We start from the raw sequence: 26,998 nt of genomic DNA, 5'->3' as shown, positions 1-26,998 counted from the left end.
AGAAAGATATGACCTATATAGATATAAGGTAGGGAGATAGATATGAGATAGATATGACCTATACAGATATAAGGTAGGGAGATAGATATGACCTATACAGATATAAGGTAGGGAGATAGATATGAGATGGATATGACCTATATAGATATAAGGTAGGGAGATAGATATGAGATAGATATGACCTATACAGATATAAGGTAGGGAGATAGATATGAGATAGATATGACCTATATAGATATAAGGTAGGGAGATAGATATGAGATAGATATGACCTATAAAGATATAAGGTAGGGAGATAGATATGACCTATACAGATATAAGGTAGGGAGATAGATATGACCTATACAGATATAAGGTAGAAAGATAGATATGACCTATATAGATATAAGGTAGCGAGATAGATATGAGATAGATATGACCTATATAGATATAATGTACGGAGATAGATATGAGATATATATGATCTATATAGATATATGGTAGGAAGATAGATATGACCTATACAGATATAACGTAGGGAGATAGATATGAGATAGATATGACCTATACAGATATAAGGTAGGGAGATAGATATGACCTATATAGATATAAGGTAGGGAGATAGATATGAGATAGATATGACCTATACAGATATAAGGTAGGGAGATAGATATGACCTATACAGATATAAGGTAGGGAGATATATATGACCTATATAGATATAAGGTAAGAAGATAGATATAACCTATACAGATATAAGGTAGAGAGATAGATATGACCTATATAGATATAAGGTAGGGAGATAGATATGAGATAGATATGACCTATATAGATATAAGGTAGAGAGATAGATATTAGATAGATATGACCTATATAGATATAAGGTAGAAAGATAGATATGAGATAGATATGACCTGTACAGATATAAGGTAGGGAGATAGATATGAGATAGATATGACCTATTTAGATATAAGGTAGGGATATAGATATGAGATAGATATGACCTATATAGATATAAGGTAGGGAGATAGATATGACCTATACAGATATAAGGTAGGGAGATAGATATGACCTATACAGATATAAGGTAGGGAGATAGATATGACCTATACAGATATAAGGTAGGGAGATAGATATGACCTATATAGATATAAGGTAGGGAGCTAGATATGAGATAGATATGACCTATATAGATATAATGTACGGAGATAGATATGAGATATATATGACCTATATAGATATAAGGTAGGGAGATAGATATGAGATAGATATGACCTATACAGACATAACGTAGGGAGATAGATATGAGATAGATATGACCTATAGAGATATAAGGTAGGGAGATAGATATGAGATAGATATGACCTATATAGATATAAGGTAGGGAGATAGATATGAGATAGATATGACCTATACAGATATAAGGTAGGGATATAGATATGACCTATACAGATATAAGGTAGGGAGATAGATATGAGATAGATATGACCTATATAGATATAAGGTAGGGAGATAGATATGAGATAGATATGACCTATACAGATATAAGGTAGGGAGATAGATATGACCTATACAGATATAAGGTAGGGAGATAGATATGAGATAGATATGACCTATAAAGATATAAGGTAGGGAGATAGATATGACCTATACAGATATAAGGTAGGGAGATAGATATGACCTATACAGATATAAGGTAGAAAGATAGATATGACCTATATAGATATAAGGTAGGGAGATAGATATGAGATAGATATGACCTATATAGATATAATGTACGGAGATAGATATGAGATATATATGATCTATATAGATATATGGTAGGGAGATAGATATGACCTATACAGATATAACGTAGGGAGATAGATATGAGATAGATATGACCTATACAGATATAAGGTAGGGAGATAGATATGACCTATATAGATATAAGGTAGGGAGATAGATATGAGATAGATATGACCTATACAGATATAAGGTAGGGAGATAGATATGACCTATACAGATATAAGGTAGGGAGATAGATATGACCTATATAGATATAAGGTAGGGAGATAGATATGAGATAGATATGACCTATATAGATATAAGGTAGGGAGATAGATATGAGATAGATATGACCTATATAGATATAAGGTAGGGAGATAGATATGAGATAGGTATGACCTATACATATATAAGGTAGGGAGATAGATATGACCTATACAGATATAAGGTAGGGAGATAGATATGAGATAGATATGACCTATATAGATATAAGGTAGGGAGATAGATATGAGATAGATATGACCTATACAGATATAAGGTAGGGAGATAGATATGACCTATACAGATATAAGGTAGGGAGATAGATATGAGATAGATATGACCTATATAGATATAAGGTAGGGAGATAGATATGAGATAGGTATGACCTATACATATATAAGGTAGGGAGATAGATATGACCTATACAGATATAAGGTAGGGAGATAGATATGAGATAGATATGACCTATATAGATATAAGGTAGGGAGATAGATATGAGATAGATATGACCTATACAGATATAAGGTAGGGAGATAGATATGACCTATACAGATATAAGGTAGGGAGATAGATATGAGATAGATATGACCTATATAGATATAAGGTAGGGAGATAGATATGAGATAGATATGACCTATATAGATATAAGGTAGGGAGATAGATATGAGATAGATATGACCTATACAGATATAAGGTAGGGAGAGAGATATGACCTATACAGATATAAGGTAGGGAGATAGATATGAGATAGATATGACCTGTACAGATATAAGGTAGGGAGATAGATATGAGATAGATATGACCTATATAGATATAAGGTAGGGAGATAGATATGAGATAGATATGACCTATATAGATATAAGGTACGGAGATAGATATGGGGTGACAGTGTAAGTGTGTAATGTGTCTTGCAGCCATGCTTTAGGAAACAGCAGACTGCAACATAGTCAGCCACTGTACTGTGTGTCGCATTAGAAGGATACAAGCCTGTGATCCACTGTGCACTTACCTACAGGGTCAGTTTTACCAATACTACATTATATAAGAAAATAAACTACATAACAAGGATAGGCACAAGATTATGAAGAAAATACATCAGGTGCTGATTCTAAGCATCCATCGCATGTATCCACCAAATGTCCAATATTCAGCCATACACCCTCAGTTTCTGTTACATTATTACTAGAGATGAGCGGGTTCGGTTTCTTTGAATCCGAACCCGCACGAACTTCACTTTTTTTTTCACGGGTCCGAGCGACTCGGATCTTCCCGCCTTGCTCGGTTAACCCGAGCGCGCCCGAACGTCATCATGACGCTGTCGGATTCTCGCGAGACTCGGATTCTATATAAGGAGCCGCGCGTCGCCGCCATTTTCACACGTGCATTGAGATTGATAGGGAGAGGACGTGGCTGGCGTCCTCTCCATTAGAATAGATTAGAAGAGAGAGAGAGAGAGAGAGATTGTGCAGACAGAGTTTACCACAGTGACCAGTGCAGTTGTTGTTAAGTTAACTTTTATTTAATATATCCGTTCTCTGCTATATCCGTTCTCTGCCTGAAAAAAACGATACACAGCAGTCACACAGTGTGACTCAGTCTGTGTGCACTCAGCTCAGCCCAGTGTGCTGCACATCAATGTATAAAAGCTTATAATAATTGTGGGGGAGACTGGGGAGCACTGCAGGTTGTTATAGCAGGAGCCAGGAGTACATAATATTATATTAATTTAAAATTAAACAGTGCACACTTTTGCTGCAGGAGTGCCACTGCCAGTGTGACTAGTGGTGACCAGTGCCTGACCACCAGTATAGTAGTATATTGTTGTATACTATCTCTTTATCAACCAGTCTATATTAGCAGCAGACACAGTACAGTGCGGTAGTTCACGGCTGTGGCTACCTCTGTGTCGGCAGTCGGCACTCGGCAGGCAGTCCGTCCATCCATAATTGTATAATTATATACCACCTAACCGTGGTATTTTTTTTTCTTTCTTTATACCGTCGTCATAGTCATACTAGTTGTTACGAGTATACTACTATCTCTTTATCAACCAGTGTACAGTGCGGTAGTTCACGGCTGTGGCTACCTCTGTGTCGGAACTCGGCAGGCAGTCCGTCCATCCATAATTGTATTATTATAATATATACCACCTAACCGTGGTTTTTTTTTCATTCTTTATACCGTCATAGTGTCATACTAGTTGTTACGAGTATACTACTATCTCTTTATCAACCAGTGTACAGTGCGGTAGTTCACGGCTGTGGCTACCTCTGTGTCGGCAGTCGGCAGGCAGTCCGTCCATCCATAATTGTATTATAATATATACCACCTAACCGTGGTTTTTTTTTCATTCTTTATACCGTCATAGTCAGTCATACTAGTTGTTACGAGTATACTACTATCTCTTTATCAACCAGTGTACAGTGCGGTAGTTCACGGCTGTGGCTACCTCTGTGTCGGCACTCGGCAGGCAGTCCGTCCATCCATAATTGTATTATAATATATACCACCTAACCGTGGTTTTTTTTTCATTCTTTATACCGTCATAGTGTCATACTAGTTGTTACGAGTATACTACTATCTCTTTATCAACCAGTGTACAGTGCGGTAGTTCACGGCTGTGGCTACCTCTGTGTCGGCAGTCGGCAGGCAGTCCGTCCATCCATAATTGTATTATAATATATACCACCTAACCGTGGTTTTTTTTTCATTCTTTATACCGTCATAGTGTCATACTAGTTGTTACGAGTATACTACTATCTCTTTATCAACCAGTGTACAGTGCGGTAGTTCACGGCTGTGGCTACCTCTGTGTCGGCAGTCGGCAGGCAGTCCGTCCATCCATAATTGTATTATAATATATACCACCTAACCGTGGTTTTTTTTTCATTCTTTATACCGTCATAGTCAGTCATACTAGTTGTTACGAGTATACTACTATCTCTTTATCAACCAGTGTACAGTGCGGTAGTTCACGGCTGTGGCTACCTCTGTGTCGGAACTCGGCAGGCAGTCCGTCCATCCATAATTGTATTACAATATATACCACCTAACCGTGGTTTTTTTTTCATTCTTTATACCGTCATAGTCAGTCATACTAGTTGTTACGAGTATACTACTATCTCTTTATCAACCAGTGTACAGTGCGGTAGTTCACGGCTGTGGCTACCTCTGTGTCGGAACTCGGCAGGCAGTCCGTCCATCCATAATTGTATTATTATAATATATACCACCTAACCGTGGTTTTTTTTTCATTCTTTATACCGTCATAGTGTCATACTAGTTGTTACGAGTATACTACTATCTCTTTATCAACCAGTGTACAGTGCGGTAGTTCACGGCTGTGGCTACCTCTGTGTCGGCAGTCGGCAGGCAGTCCTTCCATCCATAATTGTATTATAATATATACCACCTAACCGTGGTTTTTTTTTCATTCTTTATACCGTCATAGTCAGTCATACTAGTTGTTACGAGTATACTACTATCTCTTTATCAACCAGTGTACAGTGCGGTAGTTCACGGCTGTGGCTACCTCTGTGTCGGCACTCGGCAGGCAGTCCGTCCATCCATAATTGTATTATAATATATACCACCTAACCGTGGTTTTTTTTTCATTCTTTATACCGTCATAGTCAGTCATACTAGTTGTTACGAGTATACTACTATCTCTTTATCAACCAGTGTACAGTGCGGTAGTTCACGGCTGTGGCTACCTCTGTGTCGGAACTCGGCAGGCAGTCCGTCCATCCATAATTGTATTACAATATATACCACCTAACCGTGGTTTTTTTTTCATTCTTTATACCGTCATAGTCAGTCATACTAGTTGTTACGAGTATACTACTATCTCTTTATCAACCAGTGTACAGTGCGGTAGTTCACGGCTGTGGCTACCTCTGTGTCGGAACTCGGCAGGCAGTCCGTCCATCCATAATTGTATTATTATAATATATACCACCTAACCGTGGTTTTTTTTTCATTCTTTATACCGTCATAGTGTCATACTAGTTGTTACGAGTATACTACTATCTCTTTATCAACCAGTGTACAGTGCGGTAGTTCACGGCTGTGGCTACCTCTGTGTCGGCAGTCGGCAGGCAGTCCGTCCATCCATAATTGTATTATAATATATACCACCTAACCGTGGTTTTTTTTTCATTCTTTATACCGTCATAGTCAGTCATACTAGTTGTTACGAGTATACTACTATCTCTTTATCAACCAGTGTACAGTGCGGTAGTTCACGGCTGTGGCTACCTCTGTGTCGGCACTCGGCAGGCAGTCCGTCCATCCATAATTGTATTATAATATATACCACCTAACCGTGGTTTTTTTTTCATTCTTTATACCGTCGTCATACTAGTTGTTACGAGTATACTACTATCTCTTTATCAACCAGTGTACAGTGCGGTAGTTCACGGCTGTGGCTACCTCTGTGTCGGCACTCGGCAGGCAGTCCGTCCAACCATAATTGTATTATAATATATACCACCTAACCGTGGTTTTTTTTTCATTCTTTATACCGTCGTCATACTAGTTGTTACGAGTATACTACTATCTCTTTATCAACCAGTGTACAGTGCGGTAGTTCACGGCTGTGGCTACCTCTGTGTCGGCACTCGGCAGGCAGTCCGTCCATCCATAATTGTATTATATACCACCTAACCGTGGTTTTTTTATACCACCTAACCGTGGCAGTCCGTCCATAATTGTATACTAGTATCCAATCCATCCATCTCCATTGTTTACCTGAGGTGCCTTTTAGTTCTGCCTATAAAATATGGAGAACAAAAAAGTTGAGGTTCCAAAATTAGGGAAAGATCAAGATCCACTTCCACCTCGTGCTGAAGCTGCTGCCACTAGTCATGGCCGAGACGATGAAATGCCAGCAACGTCGTCTGCCAAGGCCGATGCCCAATGTCATAGTACAGAGCATGTCAAATCCAAAACACCAAATATCAGAAAAAAAAGGACTCCAAAACCTAAAATAAAATTGTCGGAGGAGAAGCGTAAACTTGCCAATATGCCATTTACCACACGGAGTGGCAAGGAACGGCTGAGGCCCTGGCCTATGTTCATGGCTAGTGGTTCAGCTTCACATGAGGATGGAAGCACTCAGCCTCTCGCTAGAAAACTGAAAAGACTCAAGCTGGCAAAAGCACCGCAAAGAACTGTGCGTTCTTTGAAATCCCAAATCCACAAGGAGAGTCCAATTGTGTCGGTTGCGATGCCTGACCTTCCCAACACTGGACGTGAAGAGCATGCGCCTTCCACCATTTGCACGCCCCCTGCAAGTGCTGGAAGGAGCACCCGCAGTCCAGTTCCTGATAGTCAGATTGAAGATGTCAGTGTTGAAGTACACCAGGATGAGGAGGATATGGGTGTTGCTGGCGCTGGGGAGGAAATTGACCAGGAGGATTCTGATGGTGAGGTGGTTTGTTTAAGTCAGGCACCCGGGGAGACACCTGTTGTCCGTGGGAGGAATATGGCCGTTGACATGCCAGGTGAAAATACCAAAAAAATCAGCTCTTCGGTGTGGAGGTATTTCACCAGAAATGCGGACAACAGGTGTCAAGCCGTGTGTTCCCTTTGTCAAGCTGTAATAAGTAGGGGTAAGGACGTTAACCACCTCGGAACATCCTCCCTTATACGTCACCTGCAGCGCATTCATAATAAGTCAGTGACAAGTTCAAAAACTTTGGGTGACAGCGGAAGCAGTCCACTGACCAGTAAATCCCTTCCTCTTGTAACCAAGCTCACGCAAACCACCCCACCAACTCCCTCAGTGTCAATTTCCTCCTTCCCCAGGAATGCCAATAGTCCTGCAGGCCATGTCACTGGCAAGTCTGACGAGTCCTCTCCTGCCTGGGATTCCTCCGATGCATCCTTGCGTGTAACGCCTACTGCTGCTGGCGCTGCTGTTGTTGCCACTGGGAGTCGATGGTCATCCCAGAGGGGAAGTCGTAAGCCCACTTGTACTACTTCCAGTAAGCAATTGACTGTTCAACAGTCCTTTGCGAGGAAGATGAAATATCACAGCAGTCATCCTACTGCAAAGCGGATAACTGAGGCCTTGACAACTATGTTGGTGTTAGACGTGCGTCCGGTATCCGCCGTTAGTTCACAGGGAACTAGACAATTTATTGAGGCAGTGTGCCCCCGTTACCAAATACCATCTAGGTTCCACTTCTCTAGGCAGGCGATACCGAGAATGTACACGGACGTCAGAAAAAGACTCACCAGTCTCCTAAAAAATGCAGTTGTACCCAATGTCCACTTAACCACGGACATGTGGACAAGTGGAGCAGGGCAGGGTCAGGACTATATGACTGTGACAGCCCACTGGGTAGATGTATGGACTCCCGCCGCAAGAACAGCAGCGGCGGCACCAGTAGCAGCATCTCGCAAACGCCAACTCTTTCCTAGGCAGGCTACGCTTTGTATCACCGCTTTCCAGAATACGCACACAGCTGAAAACCTCTTACGGCAACTGAGGAAGATCATCGCGGAATGGCTTACCCCAATTGGACTCTCCTGTGGATTTGTGGCATCGGACAACGCCAGCAATATTGTGTGTGCATTAAATATGGGCAAATTCCAGCACGTCCCATGTTTTGCACATACCTTGAATTTGGTGGTGCAGAATTTTTTTAAAAACGACAGGGGCGTGCAAGAGATGCTGTCGGTGGCCAGAAAAATTGCGGGACACTTTCGGCGTACAGGCACCACGTACAGAAGACTGGAGCACCACCAAAAACTACTGAACCTGCCCTGCCATCATCTGAAGCAAGAAGTGGTAACGAGGTGGAATTCAACCCTCTATATGCTTCAGAGGTTGGAGGAGCAGCAAAAGGCCATTCAAGCCTATACAATTGAGCACGATATAGGAGATGGAATGCACCTGCCTCAAGTGCAGTGGAGAATGATTTCAACGTTGTGCAAGGTTCTGATGCCCTTTGAACTTGCCACACGTGAAGTCAGTTCAGACACTGCCAGCCTGAGTCAGGTCATTCCCCTCATCAGGCTTTTGCAGAAGAAGCTGGAGGCATTGAAGAAGGAGCTAAAAGGGAGCGATTCCGCTAGGCATGTGGGACTTGTGGATGCAGCCCTTAATTCGCTTAACAAGGATTCACGGGTGGTCAATCTGTTGAAATCAGAGCACTACATTTTGGCCACCGTGCTCGATCCTAGATTTAAAGCCTACCTTGGATCTCTCTTTCCGGCAGACACAGGTCTGCTGGGGTTGAAAGACCTGCTGGTGACAAAATTGTCAAGTCAAGCGGAACGCGACCTGTCAACATCTCCTCCTTCACATTCTCCCGCAACTGGGGGTGCGAGGAAAAGGCTCAGAATTCCGAGCCCACCCGCTGGCGGTGATGCAGGGCAGTCTGGAGCGACTGCTGATGCTGACATCTGGTCCGGACTGAAGGACCTGACAACGATTACGGACATGTCGTCTACTGTCACTGCATATGATTCTCTCAACATTGATAGAATGGTGGAGGATTATATGAGTGACCGCATCCAAGTAGGCACGTCACACAGTCCGTACTTATACTGGCAGGAAAAAGAGGCAATTTGGAGGCCCTTGCACAAACTGGCTTTATTCTACCTAAGTTGCCCTCCCACAAGTGTGTACTCCGAAAGAGTGTTTAGTGCCGCCGCTCACCTTGTCAGCAATCGGCGTACGAGGTTACATCCAGAAAATGTGGAGAAGATGATGTTCATTAAAATGAATTATAATCAATTCCTCCGCGGAGACATTGACCAGCAGCAATTGCCTCCACAAAGTACACAGGGAGCTGAGATGGTGGATTCCAGTGGGGACGAATTGATAATCTGTGAGGAGGGGGATGTACACGGTGATATATCGGAGGGTGAAGATGAGGTGGACATCTTGCCTCTGTAGAGCCAGTTTGTGCAAGGAGAGATTAATTGCTTCTTTTTTGGGGGGGGTCCAAACCAACCCGTCATATCAGTCACAGTCGTGTGGCAGACCCTGTCACTGAAATGATGGGTTGGTTAAAGTGTGCATGTCCTGTTTTGTTTATACAACATAAGGGTGGGTGGGAGGGCCCAAGGATAATTCCATCTTGCACCTCTTTTTTCTTTTCTTTTTCTTTGCATCATGTGCTGATTGGGGAGGGTTTTTTGGAAGGGACATCCTGCGTGACACTGCAGTGCCACTCCTAGATGGGCCCGGTGTTTGTGTCGGCCACTAGGGTCGCTAATCTTACTCACACAGCTACCTCATTGCGCCTCTTTTTTTCTTTGCGTCATGTGCTGTTTGGGGAGGGTTTTTTGGAAGGGACATCCTGCGTGACACTGCAGTGCCACTCCTAGATGTGCCCGGTGTTTGTGTCGGCCACTAGGGTCGCTAATCTTACTCACACAGCTACCTCATTGCGCCTCTTTTTTTCTTTGCGTCATGTGCTGTTTGGGGAGGGTTTTTTGGAAGGGACATCCTGCGTGACACTGCAGTGCCACTCCTAGATGGGCCCGGTGTTTGTGTCGGCCACTAGGGTCGCTAATCTTACTCACACAGTCAGCTACCTCATTGCGCCTCTTTTTTTCTTTGCGTCATGTGCTGTTTGGGGAGGGTTTTTTGGAAGGGCCATCCTGCGTGACACTGCAGTGCCACTCCTAGATGGGCCCGGTGTTTGTGTCGGCCACTAGGGTCGCTAATCTTACTCACACAGCTACCTCATTGCGCCTCTTTTTTTCTTTGCGTCATGTGCTGTTTGGGGAGGGTTTTTTGGAAGGGCCATCCTGCGTGACACTGCAGTGCCACTCCTAGATGGGCCCGGTGTTTGTGTCGGCCACTAGGGTCGCTAATCTTACTCACACAGCTACCTCATTGCGCCTCTTTTTTTCTTTGCGTCATGTGCTGTTTGGGGAGGGTTTTTTGGAAGGGACATCCTGCGTGACACTGCAGTGCCACTCCTAGATGGGCCCTGTGTTTGTGTCGGCCACTAGGGTCGCTTATCTTACTCACACAGCGACCTCGGTGCAAATTTTAGGACTAAAAATAATATTGTGAGGTGTGAGGTATTCAGAATAGACTGAAAATGAGTGTAAATTATGGTTTTTGAGGTTAATAATACTTTGGGATCAAAATGACCCCCAAATTCTATGATTTAAGCTGTTTTTTAGTGTTTTTGGAAAAAAACACCCGAATCCAAAACACACCCGAATCCGACAAAAATAATTCGGTGAGGTTTTGCCAAAACGCGTTCGAACCCAAAACACGGCCGCGGAACCGAACCCAAAACCAAAACACAAAACCCGAAAAATTTCAGGCGCTCATCTCTAATTATTACTTCAGTGCCAGCTGACATAGCCAGTGACCCGCTATTATCGCAGCGTTACATTCACAGACATGAAAGCATCTGACGTTATCTCATATTAAAAGGAAGAATCATTTTTCTTAAAACACAGAAAGAGTAGGAGAAGCGTTATGGATCCATTGCTGAAGGGAAATAATTTTGTATTTGTTTTATTTTCAACTAATTATTTATCTCTCAGATTATTCAAAATATCTTATTATTTATTTATTTTACATATATTCCCTCCCTTACAGGGCTGTAATGAGGGGATAATACCTTCTACATTTTCACCAATTTTCAGCACTTGTTGAATTGCCTACATGTAGCTCATTTTCATATAAAGGCACAAAAGTCACCAGCTCATTTGCATGAACAACGCATCACAATCACCAGCTCAGTTGCATCACAGTGATGTCACAATGCCACAGTAAGCAGGGAAAACCTCTGATTACGACCTGCTGGACTCAATTGCTGCCCAGTGTTGAACCGGGCAGCATCAGTCACGTGCTGGAAACAGACCGTAGCTATTGGATAACGTTTTACAATCAGACTCACCACAGATTACAGACACCGGATTTGCTGGCATTCCTTGAATAAGAATGTGGAACTGTATGCCATTTCCGTGCTGCCGCAAGGCGAGGCGGCCTGATGAGGACTCAAGTGGGAACCATCGCACTGAGAACAGCGAGACTGCAAGACCTGCCGAGAGACGTTCGCTCATCGCGCGCTTTAGGAGATTCATGTCTAAGAGGAGGCAAGGCAAAATGGGTGGAACCAACATTACCCACCTCATCACTGAGAGCAGGAAGGATTCCATGCTATCCTGTGTGGATCTCCCAGCCTTAATACAGGCCTCACATGATGCTCCTGACAAGGAACCTGGTAGAGACCAGGAAGTGCGCTCACCTGCAAAATCCAATATGGTGCAGGCATCGACCAGCGACCTGTTCAGCTGTCTAATGGAGTTCCTCTGCCGCAGGTGTAAAGAATTCGTGGAGTTATCACCAACATATATTGCTCTATGGATAACCGCTGTTGACAACTTCCTCTATCAATACTGGCGGAATGTCAGTTTCATCACTCCGACCAATCTAGCGTTTCTCTACATGCTGTGCCGAGAGGTCATGTCATCCGAGCTGCTCAGCGAGTGGGAGCTAATCGCAAGTCTATCAACATGTCTGTATGTATCCTATGCATACGTGGGCAGTGAGCTCTCCTACCCACTGATGCCATTCCCTGTTGAATGCTCGAAGGAAGCCTTTTGGAGTCGTTGCCTCTATGTTATCAACCTAATGAGTGCAAAGATGCTTCGCTTCCATGCTGACCCCCAGTATTTTGCCCAGGTCTTTGAGGATCTTAAAGCTGAGGGTGGACAGAAGGATATTACATCAGCTTAAAATCATACTGGACAGGCCCCGTTACCAAAACCGGCGGTGCGGCCTCAAAAGTGGATCAGCCTCCCATCAGAGGTGGTAGAGGCTAACAGTAAACAGTAATTGTGGTGAGCATTGATGAAAATTCTGCAGCTCTGGCTTGAGAACCATAAAGTAGCTCAAATTCAGGCTTGGGAACCTAAGGCAAAAGAAACCCCATTTCAGGCTTGGGAACCTAAGGCAAAAGAAACCCAATTTTAGGCTTGGGAACCTAAGGCAAAGAAACCCAATTTCAGGCTTGGGAACCTAAGGCAAAGAAACCCACCCGTGGCTGTTATTGCATGGCTATCGGGCGTGGCCCCTTGGCGATGGGGTTACCAGTTCTTTAAGAATTGGTAGCGGCACAGCCACCATGGACCAACGCAATATTCATTTTTTGTTAAGTTAGAACAGTCTAAATGCGCAGTCAGACTTGCCATGACAGACATTTTTGACAACTTTCAGCTTAATTTGCAAAAAGAGGATTTTTGGTCACTTACCATTGAATAATTTTCTCTGAAGCAGGCTGGACCATGGGATTGCAAGATGAGCTGGAGTTTGGCACTCAAACTACTGTCATTGTAATTCTAAGCTCCTCCCCCTGCAACCCCACAATACTAGCACTTCTTTTAAAAGAGTACGGTAAGGATTAGCAGTAACCCGGTGAAACTGTTACAACAAACCATTAGGGAAATGAGTCAAGAACCTGCGCGTGAGGGAGGGAACACATTGTCCCACAGCCAGGGAAGAAATTAGATAGATTTTCTGTCTGTAAATAGCAGAGGGGAGAAGAACTGGTGAATTATGGAAAGTGAAAAGAAAAATTGCAGTAGAGATCAGTTTCATTGGGTGCACTCCATCCCTTTTACCAATAGTTTGTAATTTAATAATTCCATACATTCATTATTGGATGTTTATCCTTCAACAAGAAAAAAACAATATCCACGTGGAATATTCCTAGCTTGTGTTCCACATGTGATATTATTATGGTCTTATTAGGCCATACTAAAGCGAAATATTTAAAACTGATAGAAATAGAAAAACGTGAAGAAAGAAAAAATCTTTATTAGACAGATTTCTGTCTTGTGTAAAAATAAAACAAAAATTTGATTTAAAACCAAATTGTGTGCCGCCTGTTTTATGCTTCTATACTCTCAATATACTCTTATGATGAGTACAATGTGTAGCCTGTATTACTCGTATATACACCTGCTATAGATAGTAGTATAATCCCATCTTTATTCTGAATTGCTGTGTGTCATATATATTGACACCTATACCAGTGTAATGTTCTACTTATTATATATCTGGACCTTATGTATTGGTCCCAAAAAATTAACAAATTAGTGTAGGGAAAAAAACCGTCCGTTTCATATTAAATCATAGCCTTTGTGCTTATAGCGTATTCAATCACCCTCTTGCTCTGGTCACTCTTGTATTGTCAGTGTACTGTTGCCAAGTATGCATAAAGTGGCAACAACAGTTTAGTAACAATTTTGATGTTAATACTGTGTCAATTCTACATCATCTGCAACAAATGTTGCCATGTGGATAGTGTTTCATAGTTCTTAGTACTCTGTCCCTGTTAATGTGCTTGAGACATTCATGCAGGCTTGACACATGCCGATTTATTAATTATGCCTCAATTCTCATGTTCCAGTTGCTCTTTATATATATAAAATTCCTTGTGGATGATGTACCTTCAGAATTCTAATTATTAAAGGAACTGTTGTTAACCCCTTATATACATAATCTATATAAGTATTTACAGGAATCAGAGATTTTTCATTCACACGTATTTGTATGGATATTCCACACCCTCCCTATCATAGGGATTATTGTTGTTATTCTGATCTGTTACTGACATACACAAACCCTGATGGCATTTACAGGGATCTAAAGTTTGAAATTTAGATGTGTGCCTATATTGGCACTCCACACACCATTTATTCCAAAAACTGCAGTTTTGTTGCTAGTACATACACATGATGTTAAAGCACACACAAGTACACAAGAGTCTGTAAGTAATCTCTATGCATATGCTGATGATAATTTGTGTACCTATACACCACGTTTCTGATATAATATATACAAGAGTCACATGACCTGCATAAATTCCAGTGTCTGTGTACTGCAAAACGGATTATACTAATCCTGTTTGCGGTAACTTGCTCTTGTCATACACAGTCTATTCATTCTGAGTGGTGAATGTACATGAGACGGATCTTTACACATGCACGTCTCATAGACACACAGCTATGTTTCCAATAATACGGTCTCCTTTCTACCTTCTATAGTTTATTCTTAATATAAAGTTGGTGATTTAGGCTAAACATTAATGAGCATCGGCGACGCACAGCTAACCTATGCGCATTTCGCTCTTTGTTAGAGCTTCCTCTGGGCTCTAGCGTGCGGCGCCCGCCTCATGCCGGTGTTTTAAACGCTGCAGGGACCAATCGTTTTCCCTTCCCTTCGTACATGTTACTTTCATTGGCGGGCGGGAGATTTTCAAACCTCCCGTCCGTTACTCCTTTCTGAAGCATCAGAGAATAATCTTCTCGGCTTACTCTACTCGTGACAGCTGTGTCCAATAATGCCATCCTTCAGTATTATATTACACTCGAACTGCCCAGATACCCCGTAATGTGTATAGTGAGAATTTTTATGTACCACTGACTGCCGAATTTATGCCAAATACACGTTCTCACTTGTTCCTATTATCCAGATGGGTCACAATAGGGAGGAAACAGCAAATAATTATGTAATCCTAATTAATATCCAAATAGGGGATTATGGAATGTACAGATCTTTCTTTATAGACAGAACTCCTATTAAATTACCAGTCATGTCTTAAATGTACATGTATTATTATCAAGAATAATTTTTCATAGTAATTTTCAGAGAATACGTGCCCTGATTTAAATTATGGATCTATATTCAAAATAAATAAGATACAATAAATTAGACAGAAATCCTTATATTTGTGCCATGTGTCTTATGTTTTTAATATATTAAAAAAAAAGGGGTTGTCTTCAATTAATATAACCGTATTAGTGTGTGTCTATATTCCTCTTCCATCCTAAATTATTTCCATCCAACATGTGCTCATAAATGTGTTTACCGTGCTTACTAATAAGTGTTTGTCTCCCTATTGTGGATATGTCACAATAATATACATAATACATAATACAATAATAACACCGGCATGAGGCGGGCGCCGCACGCTAGAGCCCAGAGGAAGCTCTAACAAAGAGCGAAATGCGCATAGGTTAGCTGTGCGTCGCCGATGCTCATTAATGTTTAGCCTAAATCACCAACTTTATATTAAGAATAAACTATAGAAGGTAGAAAGGAGACCGTATTATTGGAAACATAGCTGTGTGTCTATGAGACGTGCATGTGTAAAGATCCGTCTCATGTACATTCACCACTCAGAATGAATAGACTGTGTATGACAAGAGCAAGTTACCGCAAACAGGATTAGTATAATCCGTTTTGCAGTACACAGACACTGGAATTTATGCAGGTCATGTGACTCTTGTATATATTATATCAGAAACGTGGTGTATAGGTACACAAATTATCATCAGCATATGCATAGAGATTACTTACAGACTCTTGTGTACTTGTGTGTGCTTTAACATCATGTGTATGTACTAGCAACAAAACTGCAGTTTTTGGAATAAATGGTGTGTGGAGTGCCAATATAGGCACACATCTAAATTTCAAACTTTAGATCCCTGTAAATGCCATCAGGGTTTGTGTATGTCAGTAACAGATCAGAATAACAACAATAATCCCTATGATAGGGAGGGTGTGGAATATCCATACAAATACGTGTGAATGAAAAATCTCTGATTCCTGTAAATACTTATATAGATTATGTATATAAGGGGTTAACAACAGTTCCTTTAATAATTAGAATTCTGAAGGTACATCATCCACAAGGAATTTTATATATATAAAGAGCAACTGGAACATGAGAATTGAGGCATAATTAATAAATCGGCATGTGTCAAGCCTGCATGAATGTCTCAAGCACATTAACAGGGACAGAGTACTAAGAACTATGAAACACTATCCACATGGCAACATTTGTTGCAGATGATGTAGAATTGACACAGTATTAACATCAAAATTGTTACTAAACTGTTGTTGCCACTTTATGCATACTTGGCAACAGTACACTGACAATACAAGAGTGACCAGAGCAAGAGGGTGATTGAATACGCTATAAGCACAAAGGCTATGATTTAATATGAAACGGACGGTTTTTTTCCCTACACTAATTTGTTAATTTTTTGGGACCAATACATAAGGTCCAGATATATAATAAGTAGAACATTACACTGGTATAGGTGTCAATATATATGACACACAGCAATTCAGAATAAAGATGGGATTATACTACTATCTATAGCAGGTGTATATACGAGTAATACAGGCTACACATTGTACTCATCATAAGAGTATATTGAGAGTATAGAAGCATAAAACAGGCGGCACACAATTTGGTTTTAAATCAAATTTTTGTTTTATTTTTACACAAGACAGAAATCTGTCTAATAAAGATTTTTTCTTTCTTCACGTTTTTCTATTTCTATCAGTTTTAAATATTTCGCTTTAGTATGGCCTAATAAGACCATAATAATATCACATGTGGAACACAAGCTAGGAATATTCCACGTGGATATTGTTTTTTTCTTGTTGAAGGATAAACATCCAATAATGAATGTATGGAATTATTAAATTACAAACTATTGGTAAAAGGGATGGAGTGCACCCAATGAAACTGATCTCTACTGCAATTTTCCTTTTCATATCTACTTTTAGATCAGTGGGTAGCACCAATATTCGTATATATTGGGTATTAGACACATAAATGAGTGAATATACAATCCCTAACATTAAAACTTATATTTATTGTAGATCCAGGTGCGGGATTTTCTCTTGCAGAATTATGGAAAGTGTAAAAAAGTTTAGGGAGTAGCACCATCTTAGATACATATAAATTATTGGCAGATAAGAAGATCTTGGCCCATCTAATCTGCCCTTAGATAGATATGAAATAAAGAGATAAATACATAAATATCAGATATACTGTATGTGAGATAGCAGAGGTGTAGCTAGGCGCCAAGGTGGCCGGAGCAAGGGCATGTTTTGGTGCCACCCTCCCCTATACTGAATTGGAGGCCTAGCCAACACGTGGTGGCATGTTACATTTGAAAAGAAACACTATTTAAAAATCCTAAATTGGTGACATGGGTGGTTGTAGACCTTGTGGAGCTCATGGTAATCTGATAATCTCCAAATATCTCAAATAAAATAATGCCCCAAATGTGACCCCCCACAGACCCAAACCCTCCCTAAACTCTCAATGAAAATACTGCATCAAAATTGCCCCACCCCCACATACACTATTCCATAGTCCCCAATGCCTTAACCCTAGAACTGATATCCAGACCTGATAATCCCACTATGCTTCAATGAAAATAATGTCCCAGAATTTCCTGAGAGGCAGAGAGAGGTGCTGCAACATCAATGTAGAGAGAAGTGCTGCAGCAGCCGGGGCAGAGAGATGGCACAGCAGCCTGGGCAGGACAGAAGTAACCCTGCTGCACAGCTACAAGCAGACAGTGAGACATATAAAGAGGGTGGGCAGAGCTCCGGCATGTGCCGGCTGTCAGTGTCTCCTGCTGTCACCTCTGGCCTGCCCTGTTCCCTACCTAGTCTCCGAGTCAGTGTGTGCCCCCTGCTTCTCCTGTTCTGTGGCTGCCAGTACAGTGGCCTGTGGGAAGGGTGTGTGGGTGGGTGGCAGCGTGCTGTCTAACTATTCCGTGCCCAGAGCTCGCGCTCCACTGGAGCCACCCTCGGTACACCCCTGCTTGCGAGCAGGGCCTTCCTGCCTCTATGACTGTTATTACCCAGTTTTGTTTTATCTCTGTTGTTTCCAAGTATAAAGCGCAACAGAATTTGCTGCGCTATCGAAGAAACTGTTACTAAAAGAATAATAAATTGGAGATAGGGGATGTGGTCGGCGTCCCGGCAGCCTGTATTCTGGCGGCTGTGTGACAGACACCAAAACACAGACTGCCGGAATGTCGAAGGTGAGTATCAGGGTATATGCATTAGGGGGGGTTGTTAGCCATAGCCGCCACCTCCCCACAGGTTATCCCTAGATGGCACCCCCCAAGGGTTATGGTAGGGGGCAGGAGAGGGGTAAAATACTTAACGTGTACAGTGTCGGGATGCTGCAGTCGGTGTTGTAACTGTTGGCATGCTGACAGCCGGTATTTCATACCCAACCCGTAGATAGATATGAGATAGACAGGACATATATAGATACACGGTAGGGAGATAGATATGAGATAGATATGACCTATATAGATATAAGGTAGGGAGATAGATATGAGATAGATATGACCTATACAGATATAATGTAGGGAGATAGATATGAGATAGATATGACCTATACAGATATAAGGTAGGGAGATAGATATGAGATAGATATGACCTATATAGATATAAGGTAGGGAGATAGATATGAGATAGATATGACCTATACAGATATAAGGTAGGGAGATAGATATGAGATAGATATGACCTATATAGATATAAGGTAGGGAGATAGATATGAGATAGATATGACCTATACAGATATAAGGTAGGGAGATAGATAATAGATAGATATAACCTATATAGATATAAGGTAGAAAGATAGATATGAGATAGATATGACCTGTACAGATATAAGGTAGGGAGATAGATATGAGATAGATATGACCTGTACAGATATAAGGTAGGGAGATAGATATGAGATAGATATGACCTATTTAGATATAAGGTAGGGAGATAGATATGAGATAGGTATGACCTATATAGATATAAGGTAGGGAGATAGATATGAGATAGATATGACCTATACAGATATAAGGTAGGGAGATAGATATGAGATAGATATGACCTATACAGATATAAGGTAGGGAGATAGATATGACCTATACAGCTATAAGGTAGAAAGATAGATATGACCTATATAGATATAAGGTAGGGAGATAGATATGAGATAGATATGACCTATATAGATATAGTGTACGGAGATAGATATGAGATATATATGACCTATATAGATATAAGGTAGGGAGATAGATATGAGATAGATATAACCTATACAGATATAACATAGGGAGATAGATATGAGATAGATATGACCTATACAGATATAAGGTAGGGAGATAGATATGAGATAGATATGATCTATATAGATATAAGGTAGAGAGATAGATATGAGATTGATATGACCTATACAGATATAAGGTAGGGAGATAGATATGACCTATACAGATATAAGGTAGGGAGATAGAAATGAGATAGACATTACATGTACAGATATAAGGTAGGGAGATAGATATGAGATAGATATGACCTATTTAGATATAAGGTAGGGAGATAGATATGAGATAGATATGACCTATATAGATATAAGGTAGGGAGATAGATATGAGATAGATATGACCTATACAGATATAAGGTAGGGAGATAGATATGAGATAGATATGACCTATACAGATATAAGGTAGGGAGATAGATATGACCAATACAGCTATAAGGTAGAAAGATAGATATGACCTATATAGATATAAGGTAGGGAGATAGATATGACCTATATAGATATAATGTACGGAGATAGATATGAGATAGATATGACCTAAATAGATATAAGGTAGGGAGATAGATATGAGATAGATATGACCTATACAGATATAATGTAGGGAGATAGATATGAGATAGATATGACCTATACAGATATAAGGTAGGGAGATAGATATGAGATAGATATGACCTATACAGATATAAGGTAGAGAGATAGATATGAGCGGATATCCCCTATACAGATATAAGGTAGGGAGATAGATATGACCTATACAGATATAAGGTAGGGAGATAGATATGAGATAGATATGGCCTATATAGATATAAGGTAGGGAGAAAGATATGAGATAGATATGACCTATACAGATATAAGGTAGGGAGATAGATATGACCTATATAGATATAAGGTAGAAAGATAGATATGAGATAGATATGACCTGTACAGATATAAGGTAGGGAGATAGATATGAGATAGATATGACCTATTTAGATATAAGGTAGGGAGATAGATATGAGATAGATATGACCTATATAGATATAAAGTAGGGAGATAGATATGAGATAGATATGACCTATACAGATATAAGGTAGGGAGATAGATATGAGATAGATATGATCTATATAGATATAAGGTAGGGAGATAGATATGAGATTGATATGACCTATACAGATATAAGGTAGGGAGATAGATATGACCTATACAGATATAAGGTAGGGAGATAGATATGACCTATATAGATATAAGGTAGAAAGATAGATATGAGATAGATATGACCTGTACAGATATAAGGTAGGGAGATAGATATGAGATAGATATTACCTATTTAGATATAAGGTAGGGAGATAGATATGAGATAGATATGACCTATATAGATATAAAGTAGGGAGATAGATATGACCTATATAGATATAAGGTAGAAAGATAGATATGAGATAGATATGACCTATACAGATATAAGGTAGGGAGATAGAGATGACCTATATAGATATAAGGTAGAAAGATAGATATGAGATAGATATGACCTGTACAGATATAAGGTAGGGAGATAGATATGAGATAGATATGACCTATTTAGATATAAAGTAGGGAGATAGATATGAGATAGATATGACCTATACAGATATAAGGTAGGGAGATAGATATGAGATAGATATGATCTATATAGATATAAGGTAGGGAGATAGAAATGAGATTGATATGACCTATACAGATATAAGGTAGGGAGATAGATATGACCTATACAGATATAAGGTAGGGAGATAGATATGAGATAGATATGACATGTACAGATATAAGGTAGAGAGATAGATGTGAGATAGATATGACCTATTTAGATATAAGGTAGGGAGATAGATATGAGATAGATATGATCTATATAGATATAAGGTAGCGAGATAGATATGAGATATATATGACCTATACAGATATAAGGTAGGGAGATAGATATGAGATAGATATGACCTATACAGATATAAGGTAGGGAGATAGATATGACCTATACAGCTATAAGGTAGAAAGATAGATATGACCTATACAGATATAAGGTAGGGAGATAGATATGAGATAGATATGACCTATACAGATATAAGGTAGGGAGATAGATATGACCTTTAAAGCTATAAGGTAGAAAGATAGATATGACCTATATAGATATAAGGTAGGGAGATAGATATGAGATAGATATGACCTATATAGATATAATGTACGGAGATAGATATGAGAAATATATGACCTATATAGATATAAGGTAGGGAGATAGATATGAGATAGATATGACCTATACAGATATAAGGTAGGGAGATAGATATGAGATAGATATGACCTATACAGATATAAGGTAGGGAGATAGATATGACCTATACAGCTATAAGGTAGAAAGATAGATATGACCTATATAGATATAAGGTAAGGAGATAGATATGAGATAGATATGACCTATATAGATATAATGTACGGAGATAGATATGAGATAGATATGACCTATATAGATATAAGGTAGGGAGATAGATATGAGATAGATATGACCTATATAGATATAAGGTAGGGAGATAGATATGAGATAGATATGACCTATACAGATATAAGGTAGGGAGATAGATATGAGATAGATATGACCTATACAGATATAAGGTAGGGAGATAGATATGACCTTTAAAGCTATAAGGTAGAAAGATAGATATGACCTATATAGATATAAGGTAGGGAGATAGATATGAGATAGATATGACCTATATAGATATAATGTACGGAGATAGATATGAGATATATATGACCTATATAGATATAAGGTAGGGAGATAGATATGAGATAGATATGACCTATACAGATATAAGGTAGGGAGATAGATATGACCTATACAGCTATAAGGTAGAAAGATAGATATGACCTATATAGATATAAGGTAAGGAGATAGATATGAGATAGATATGACCTATATAGATATAATGTACGGAGATAGATATGAGATAGATATGACCTATATAGATATAAGGTAGGGAGATAGATATGAGATAGATATGACCTATACAGATATAAGGTAGGGAGATAGATATGAGATAGATATGACCTATACAGATATAAGGTAGAGAGATAGATATGAGCGGATATCCGCTATACAGATATAAGGTAGGGAGATAGATATGACCTATACAGATATAAGGTAGGGAGATAGATATGAGATAGATATGACCTATATAGATATAAGGTAGGGAGATAGATATTAGATAGATGTGACCTATACAGATATAAGGTAGGGAGATAGATATGAGATAGATATGACCTATATAGATATAAGGTAGAAAGAAAGATATGAGATAGATATGACCTGTATAGATATAAGGTAGGGAGATAGATATGAGATAGATATGACCTATTTAGATATAAGGTAGGGAGATAGATATGAGATAGATATGACCTATATAGATATAAGGTAGGGAGATAGATATGACCTATACAGCTATAAGGTAGAAAGATAGATATGACCTATATAGATATAAGGTAGGGAGATAGATATGAGATAGATATGACCTATATAGATATAATGTACGGAGATAGATATGAGATATATATGACCTATATAGATATAAGGTAGGGAGATAGATATGAGATAGATATGACCTATACAGATATAACGTAGGGAGATAGATATGAGATAGATATGACCTATACAGATATAAGGTAGGGAGATAGATATGAAATAGATATGACCTATATAGATATAAGGTAGGGAGATAGATATGAGATAGATATGACCTATATAGATATAAGGTAGGGAGATAGATATGAGATAGATATGACCTATACAGATATAAGGTAGGGAGATAGATATGACCTATACAGATATAAGGTAGGGAGATAGATATGAGATAGATAAGACCTGTACAGATATAAGGTAGGGAGATAGATATGAGATAGATATGACCTATTTAGATATAAGGTAGGGAGATAGATATGAGATAGATATGACCTATATAGATATAAGGTAGGGAGATAGATATGACCTATACAGATATAAGGTAGGGAGATAGATATGAGATATATATGACCTATACAGATATAAGGTAGGGATATAGATATGACCTATAAAGCTATAAGGTAGAAAGATAGATATGACCTATATAGATATAAGGTAGGGAGATAGATAAAAGATAGATATGACCTATATAGATATATTGTACGGAGATAGATATGAGATATATATGACCTATATAGATATAAGGTAAGGAGATAGATATGAGATAGATATGACCTATACAGATATAACGTATGGAGAGAGATATGAGATAGATATGACCTATACAGATATAAGGTAGGGAGATAGATATGAGATAGATATGACCTATATAGATATAAGGTAGGGATATAGATAAGAGATAGATATGACCTATACAGATATAAGGTAGGGAGATAGATATGACCTATACAGATATAAGGTAGGGAGATAGATATGAGATAGATATGACCTATATAGATATAAGGTAGGGAGATAGATATGAGATAGATATGACCTATATAGATATAAGGTAGGGAGATAGATATGACCTATATAGATATAAGGTAGGGAGATAGATATGAGATAGATATGACCTATACAGATATAAGGTAGGGAGATAGATATGACCTATACAGCTATAAGGTAGAAAGATAGATATGACCTATATAGATATAAGGTAGGGAGATAGATATGACCTATACAGCTATAAGGTAGAAAGATAGATATGACCTGTATAGATATAAGGTAGAAAGATAGATATGAGATAGATATGACCTGTACAGATATAAGGTAGGGAGATAGATATGAGATAGATATGACCTATTTAGATATAAGGTAGGGAGATAGATATGAGATAGATATGACCTATATAGATATAAGGTAGGGAGATAGATATGAGATAGATATGACCTATACAGATATAAGGTAGGGAGATAGATATGAGATAGATATGACCTATACAGATATAAGGTAGGGAGATAGATATGACCTTTAAAGCTATAAGGTAGAAAGATAGATATGACCTATATAGATATAAGGTAGGGAGATAGATATGAGATAGATATGACCTATATAGATATAATGTACGGAGATAGATATGAGATATATATGACCTATATAGATATAAGGTAGGGAGATAGATATGAGATAGATATGACCTATACAGATATAAGGTAGGGAGATAGATATGAGATAGATATGACCTATACAGATATAAGGTAGGGAGATAGATATGACCTATACAGCTATAAGGTAGAAAGATAGATATGACCTATATAGATATAAGGTAAGGAGATAGATATGAGATAGATATGACCTATATAGATATAATGTACGGAGATAGATATGAGATAGATATGACCTATATAGATATAAGGTAGGGAGATAGATATGAGATAGATATGACCTATACAGATATAATGTAGGGAGATAGATATGAGATAGATATGACCTATACAGATATAAGGTAGGGAGATAGATATGAGATAGATATGACCTATACAGATATAAGGTAGAGAGATAGATATGAGCGGATATCCGCTATACAGATATAAGGTAGGGAGATAGATATGACCTATACAGATATAAGGTAGGGAGATAGATATGAGATAGATATGACCTATATAGATATAAGGTAGGGAGATAGATATTAGATAGATATGACCTATACAGATATAAGGTAGGGAGATAGATATGAGATAGATATGACCTATATAGATATAAGGTAGAAAGAAAGATATGAGATAGATATGACCTGTATAGATATAAGGTAGGGAGATAGATATGAGATAGATATGACCTATTTAGATATAAGGTAGGGAGATAGATATGAGATAGATATGACCTATATAGATATAAGGTAGGGAGATAGATATGACCTATACAGCTATAAGGTAGAAAGATAGATATGACCTATATAGATATAAGGTAGGGAGATAGATATGAGATAGATATGACCTATATAGATATAATGTACGGAGATAGATATGAGATATATATGACCTATATAGATATAAGGTAGGGAGATAGATATGAGATAGATATGACCTATACAGATATAACGTAGGGAGATAGATATGAGATAGATATGACCTATACAGATATAAGGTAGGGAGATAGATATGAAATAGATATGACCTATATAGATATAAGGTAGGGAGATAGATATGAGATAGATATGACCTATATATATATATAAGGTAGGGAGATAGATATGAGATAGATATGACCTATACAGATATAAGGTAGGGAGATAGATATGACCTATACAGATATAAGGTAGGGAGATAGATATGACCTATACAGATATAAGGTAGGGAGATAGATATGAGATAGATAAGACCTGTACAGATATAAGGTAGGGAGATAGATATGAGATAGATATGACCTATTTAGTCATAAGGTAGGGAGATAGATATGAGATAGATATGACCTATATAGATATAAGGTAGGGAGATAGATATGACCTATACAGATATAAGGTAGGGAGATAGATATGAGATATATATGACCTATACAGATATAAGGTAGGGATATAGATATGACCTATACAGCTATAAGGTAGAAAGATAGATATGACCTATATAGATATAAGGTAGGGAGATAGATATGAGATAGATATGACCTATATAGATATATTGTACGGAGATAGATATGAGATATATATGACCTATATAGATATAAGGTAAGGAGATAGATATGAGATAGATATGACCTATACAGATATAACGTATGGAGAGAGATATGAGATAGATATGACCTATACAGATATAAGGTAGGGAGATAGATATGAGATAGATATGACCTATATAGATATAAGGTAGGGATATAGATATGAGATAGATATGACCTATACAGATATAAGGTAGGGAGATAGATATGACCTATACAGATATAAGGTAGGGAGATAGATATGAGATAGATATTACCTATATAGATATAAGGTAGGGAGATAGATATGAGATAGATATGACCTATATAGATATAAGGTAGGGAGATAGATATGACCTATATAGATATAAGGTAGGGAGATAGATATGAGATAGATATGACCTATACAGATATAAGGAGAGGGAGATAGATATGACCTATACAGCTATAAGGTAGA

The 26,998-nt window shown here is 38.8% G+C and overlaps 1 protein-coding gene across 1 annotated transcript; it reads left to right on the top strand.

The window, feature by feature from the left end:
* The first annotated feature begins 11,932 nt into the window (after positions 1-11,932).
* Positions 11,933-12,730, top strand: LOC134944032 (cyclin-dependent kinase 5 activator 1-like). Its single transcript, XM_063932572.1, has one exon. The coding sequence runs from the start codon at positions 11,933-11,935 to the stop codon at positions 12,728-12,730; it is 798 nt and encodes a 265-aa protein (XP_063788642.1).
* The last annotated feature ends 14,268 nt before the right edge of the window (positions 12,731-26,998 follow it).

Source organism: Pseudophryne corroboree, chromosome 7 (genome assembly GCF_028390025.1).
Source record: "Pseudophryne corroboree isolate aPseCor3 chromosome 7, aPseCor3.hap2, whole genome shotgun sequence".
NCBI classification, from domain to species: domain Eukaryota; kingdom Metazoa; phylum Chordata; class Amphibia; order Anura; family Myobatrachidae; genus Pseudophryne; species Pseudophryne corroboree.
The sequence above is the reverse complement of the archived record's forward strand: the minus strand, read 5'-3'. Positions and strand labels throughout refer to the sequence as shown.

What these genes read in the sequence shown, in the direction of transcription:
- LOC134944032 (XM_063932572.1), top strand. Translation starts at nt 11,933, where the DNA reads ATGTGGAACTGTATGCCATTTCCGTGCTGCCGCAAGGCGAGGCGGCCT.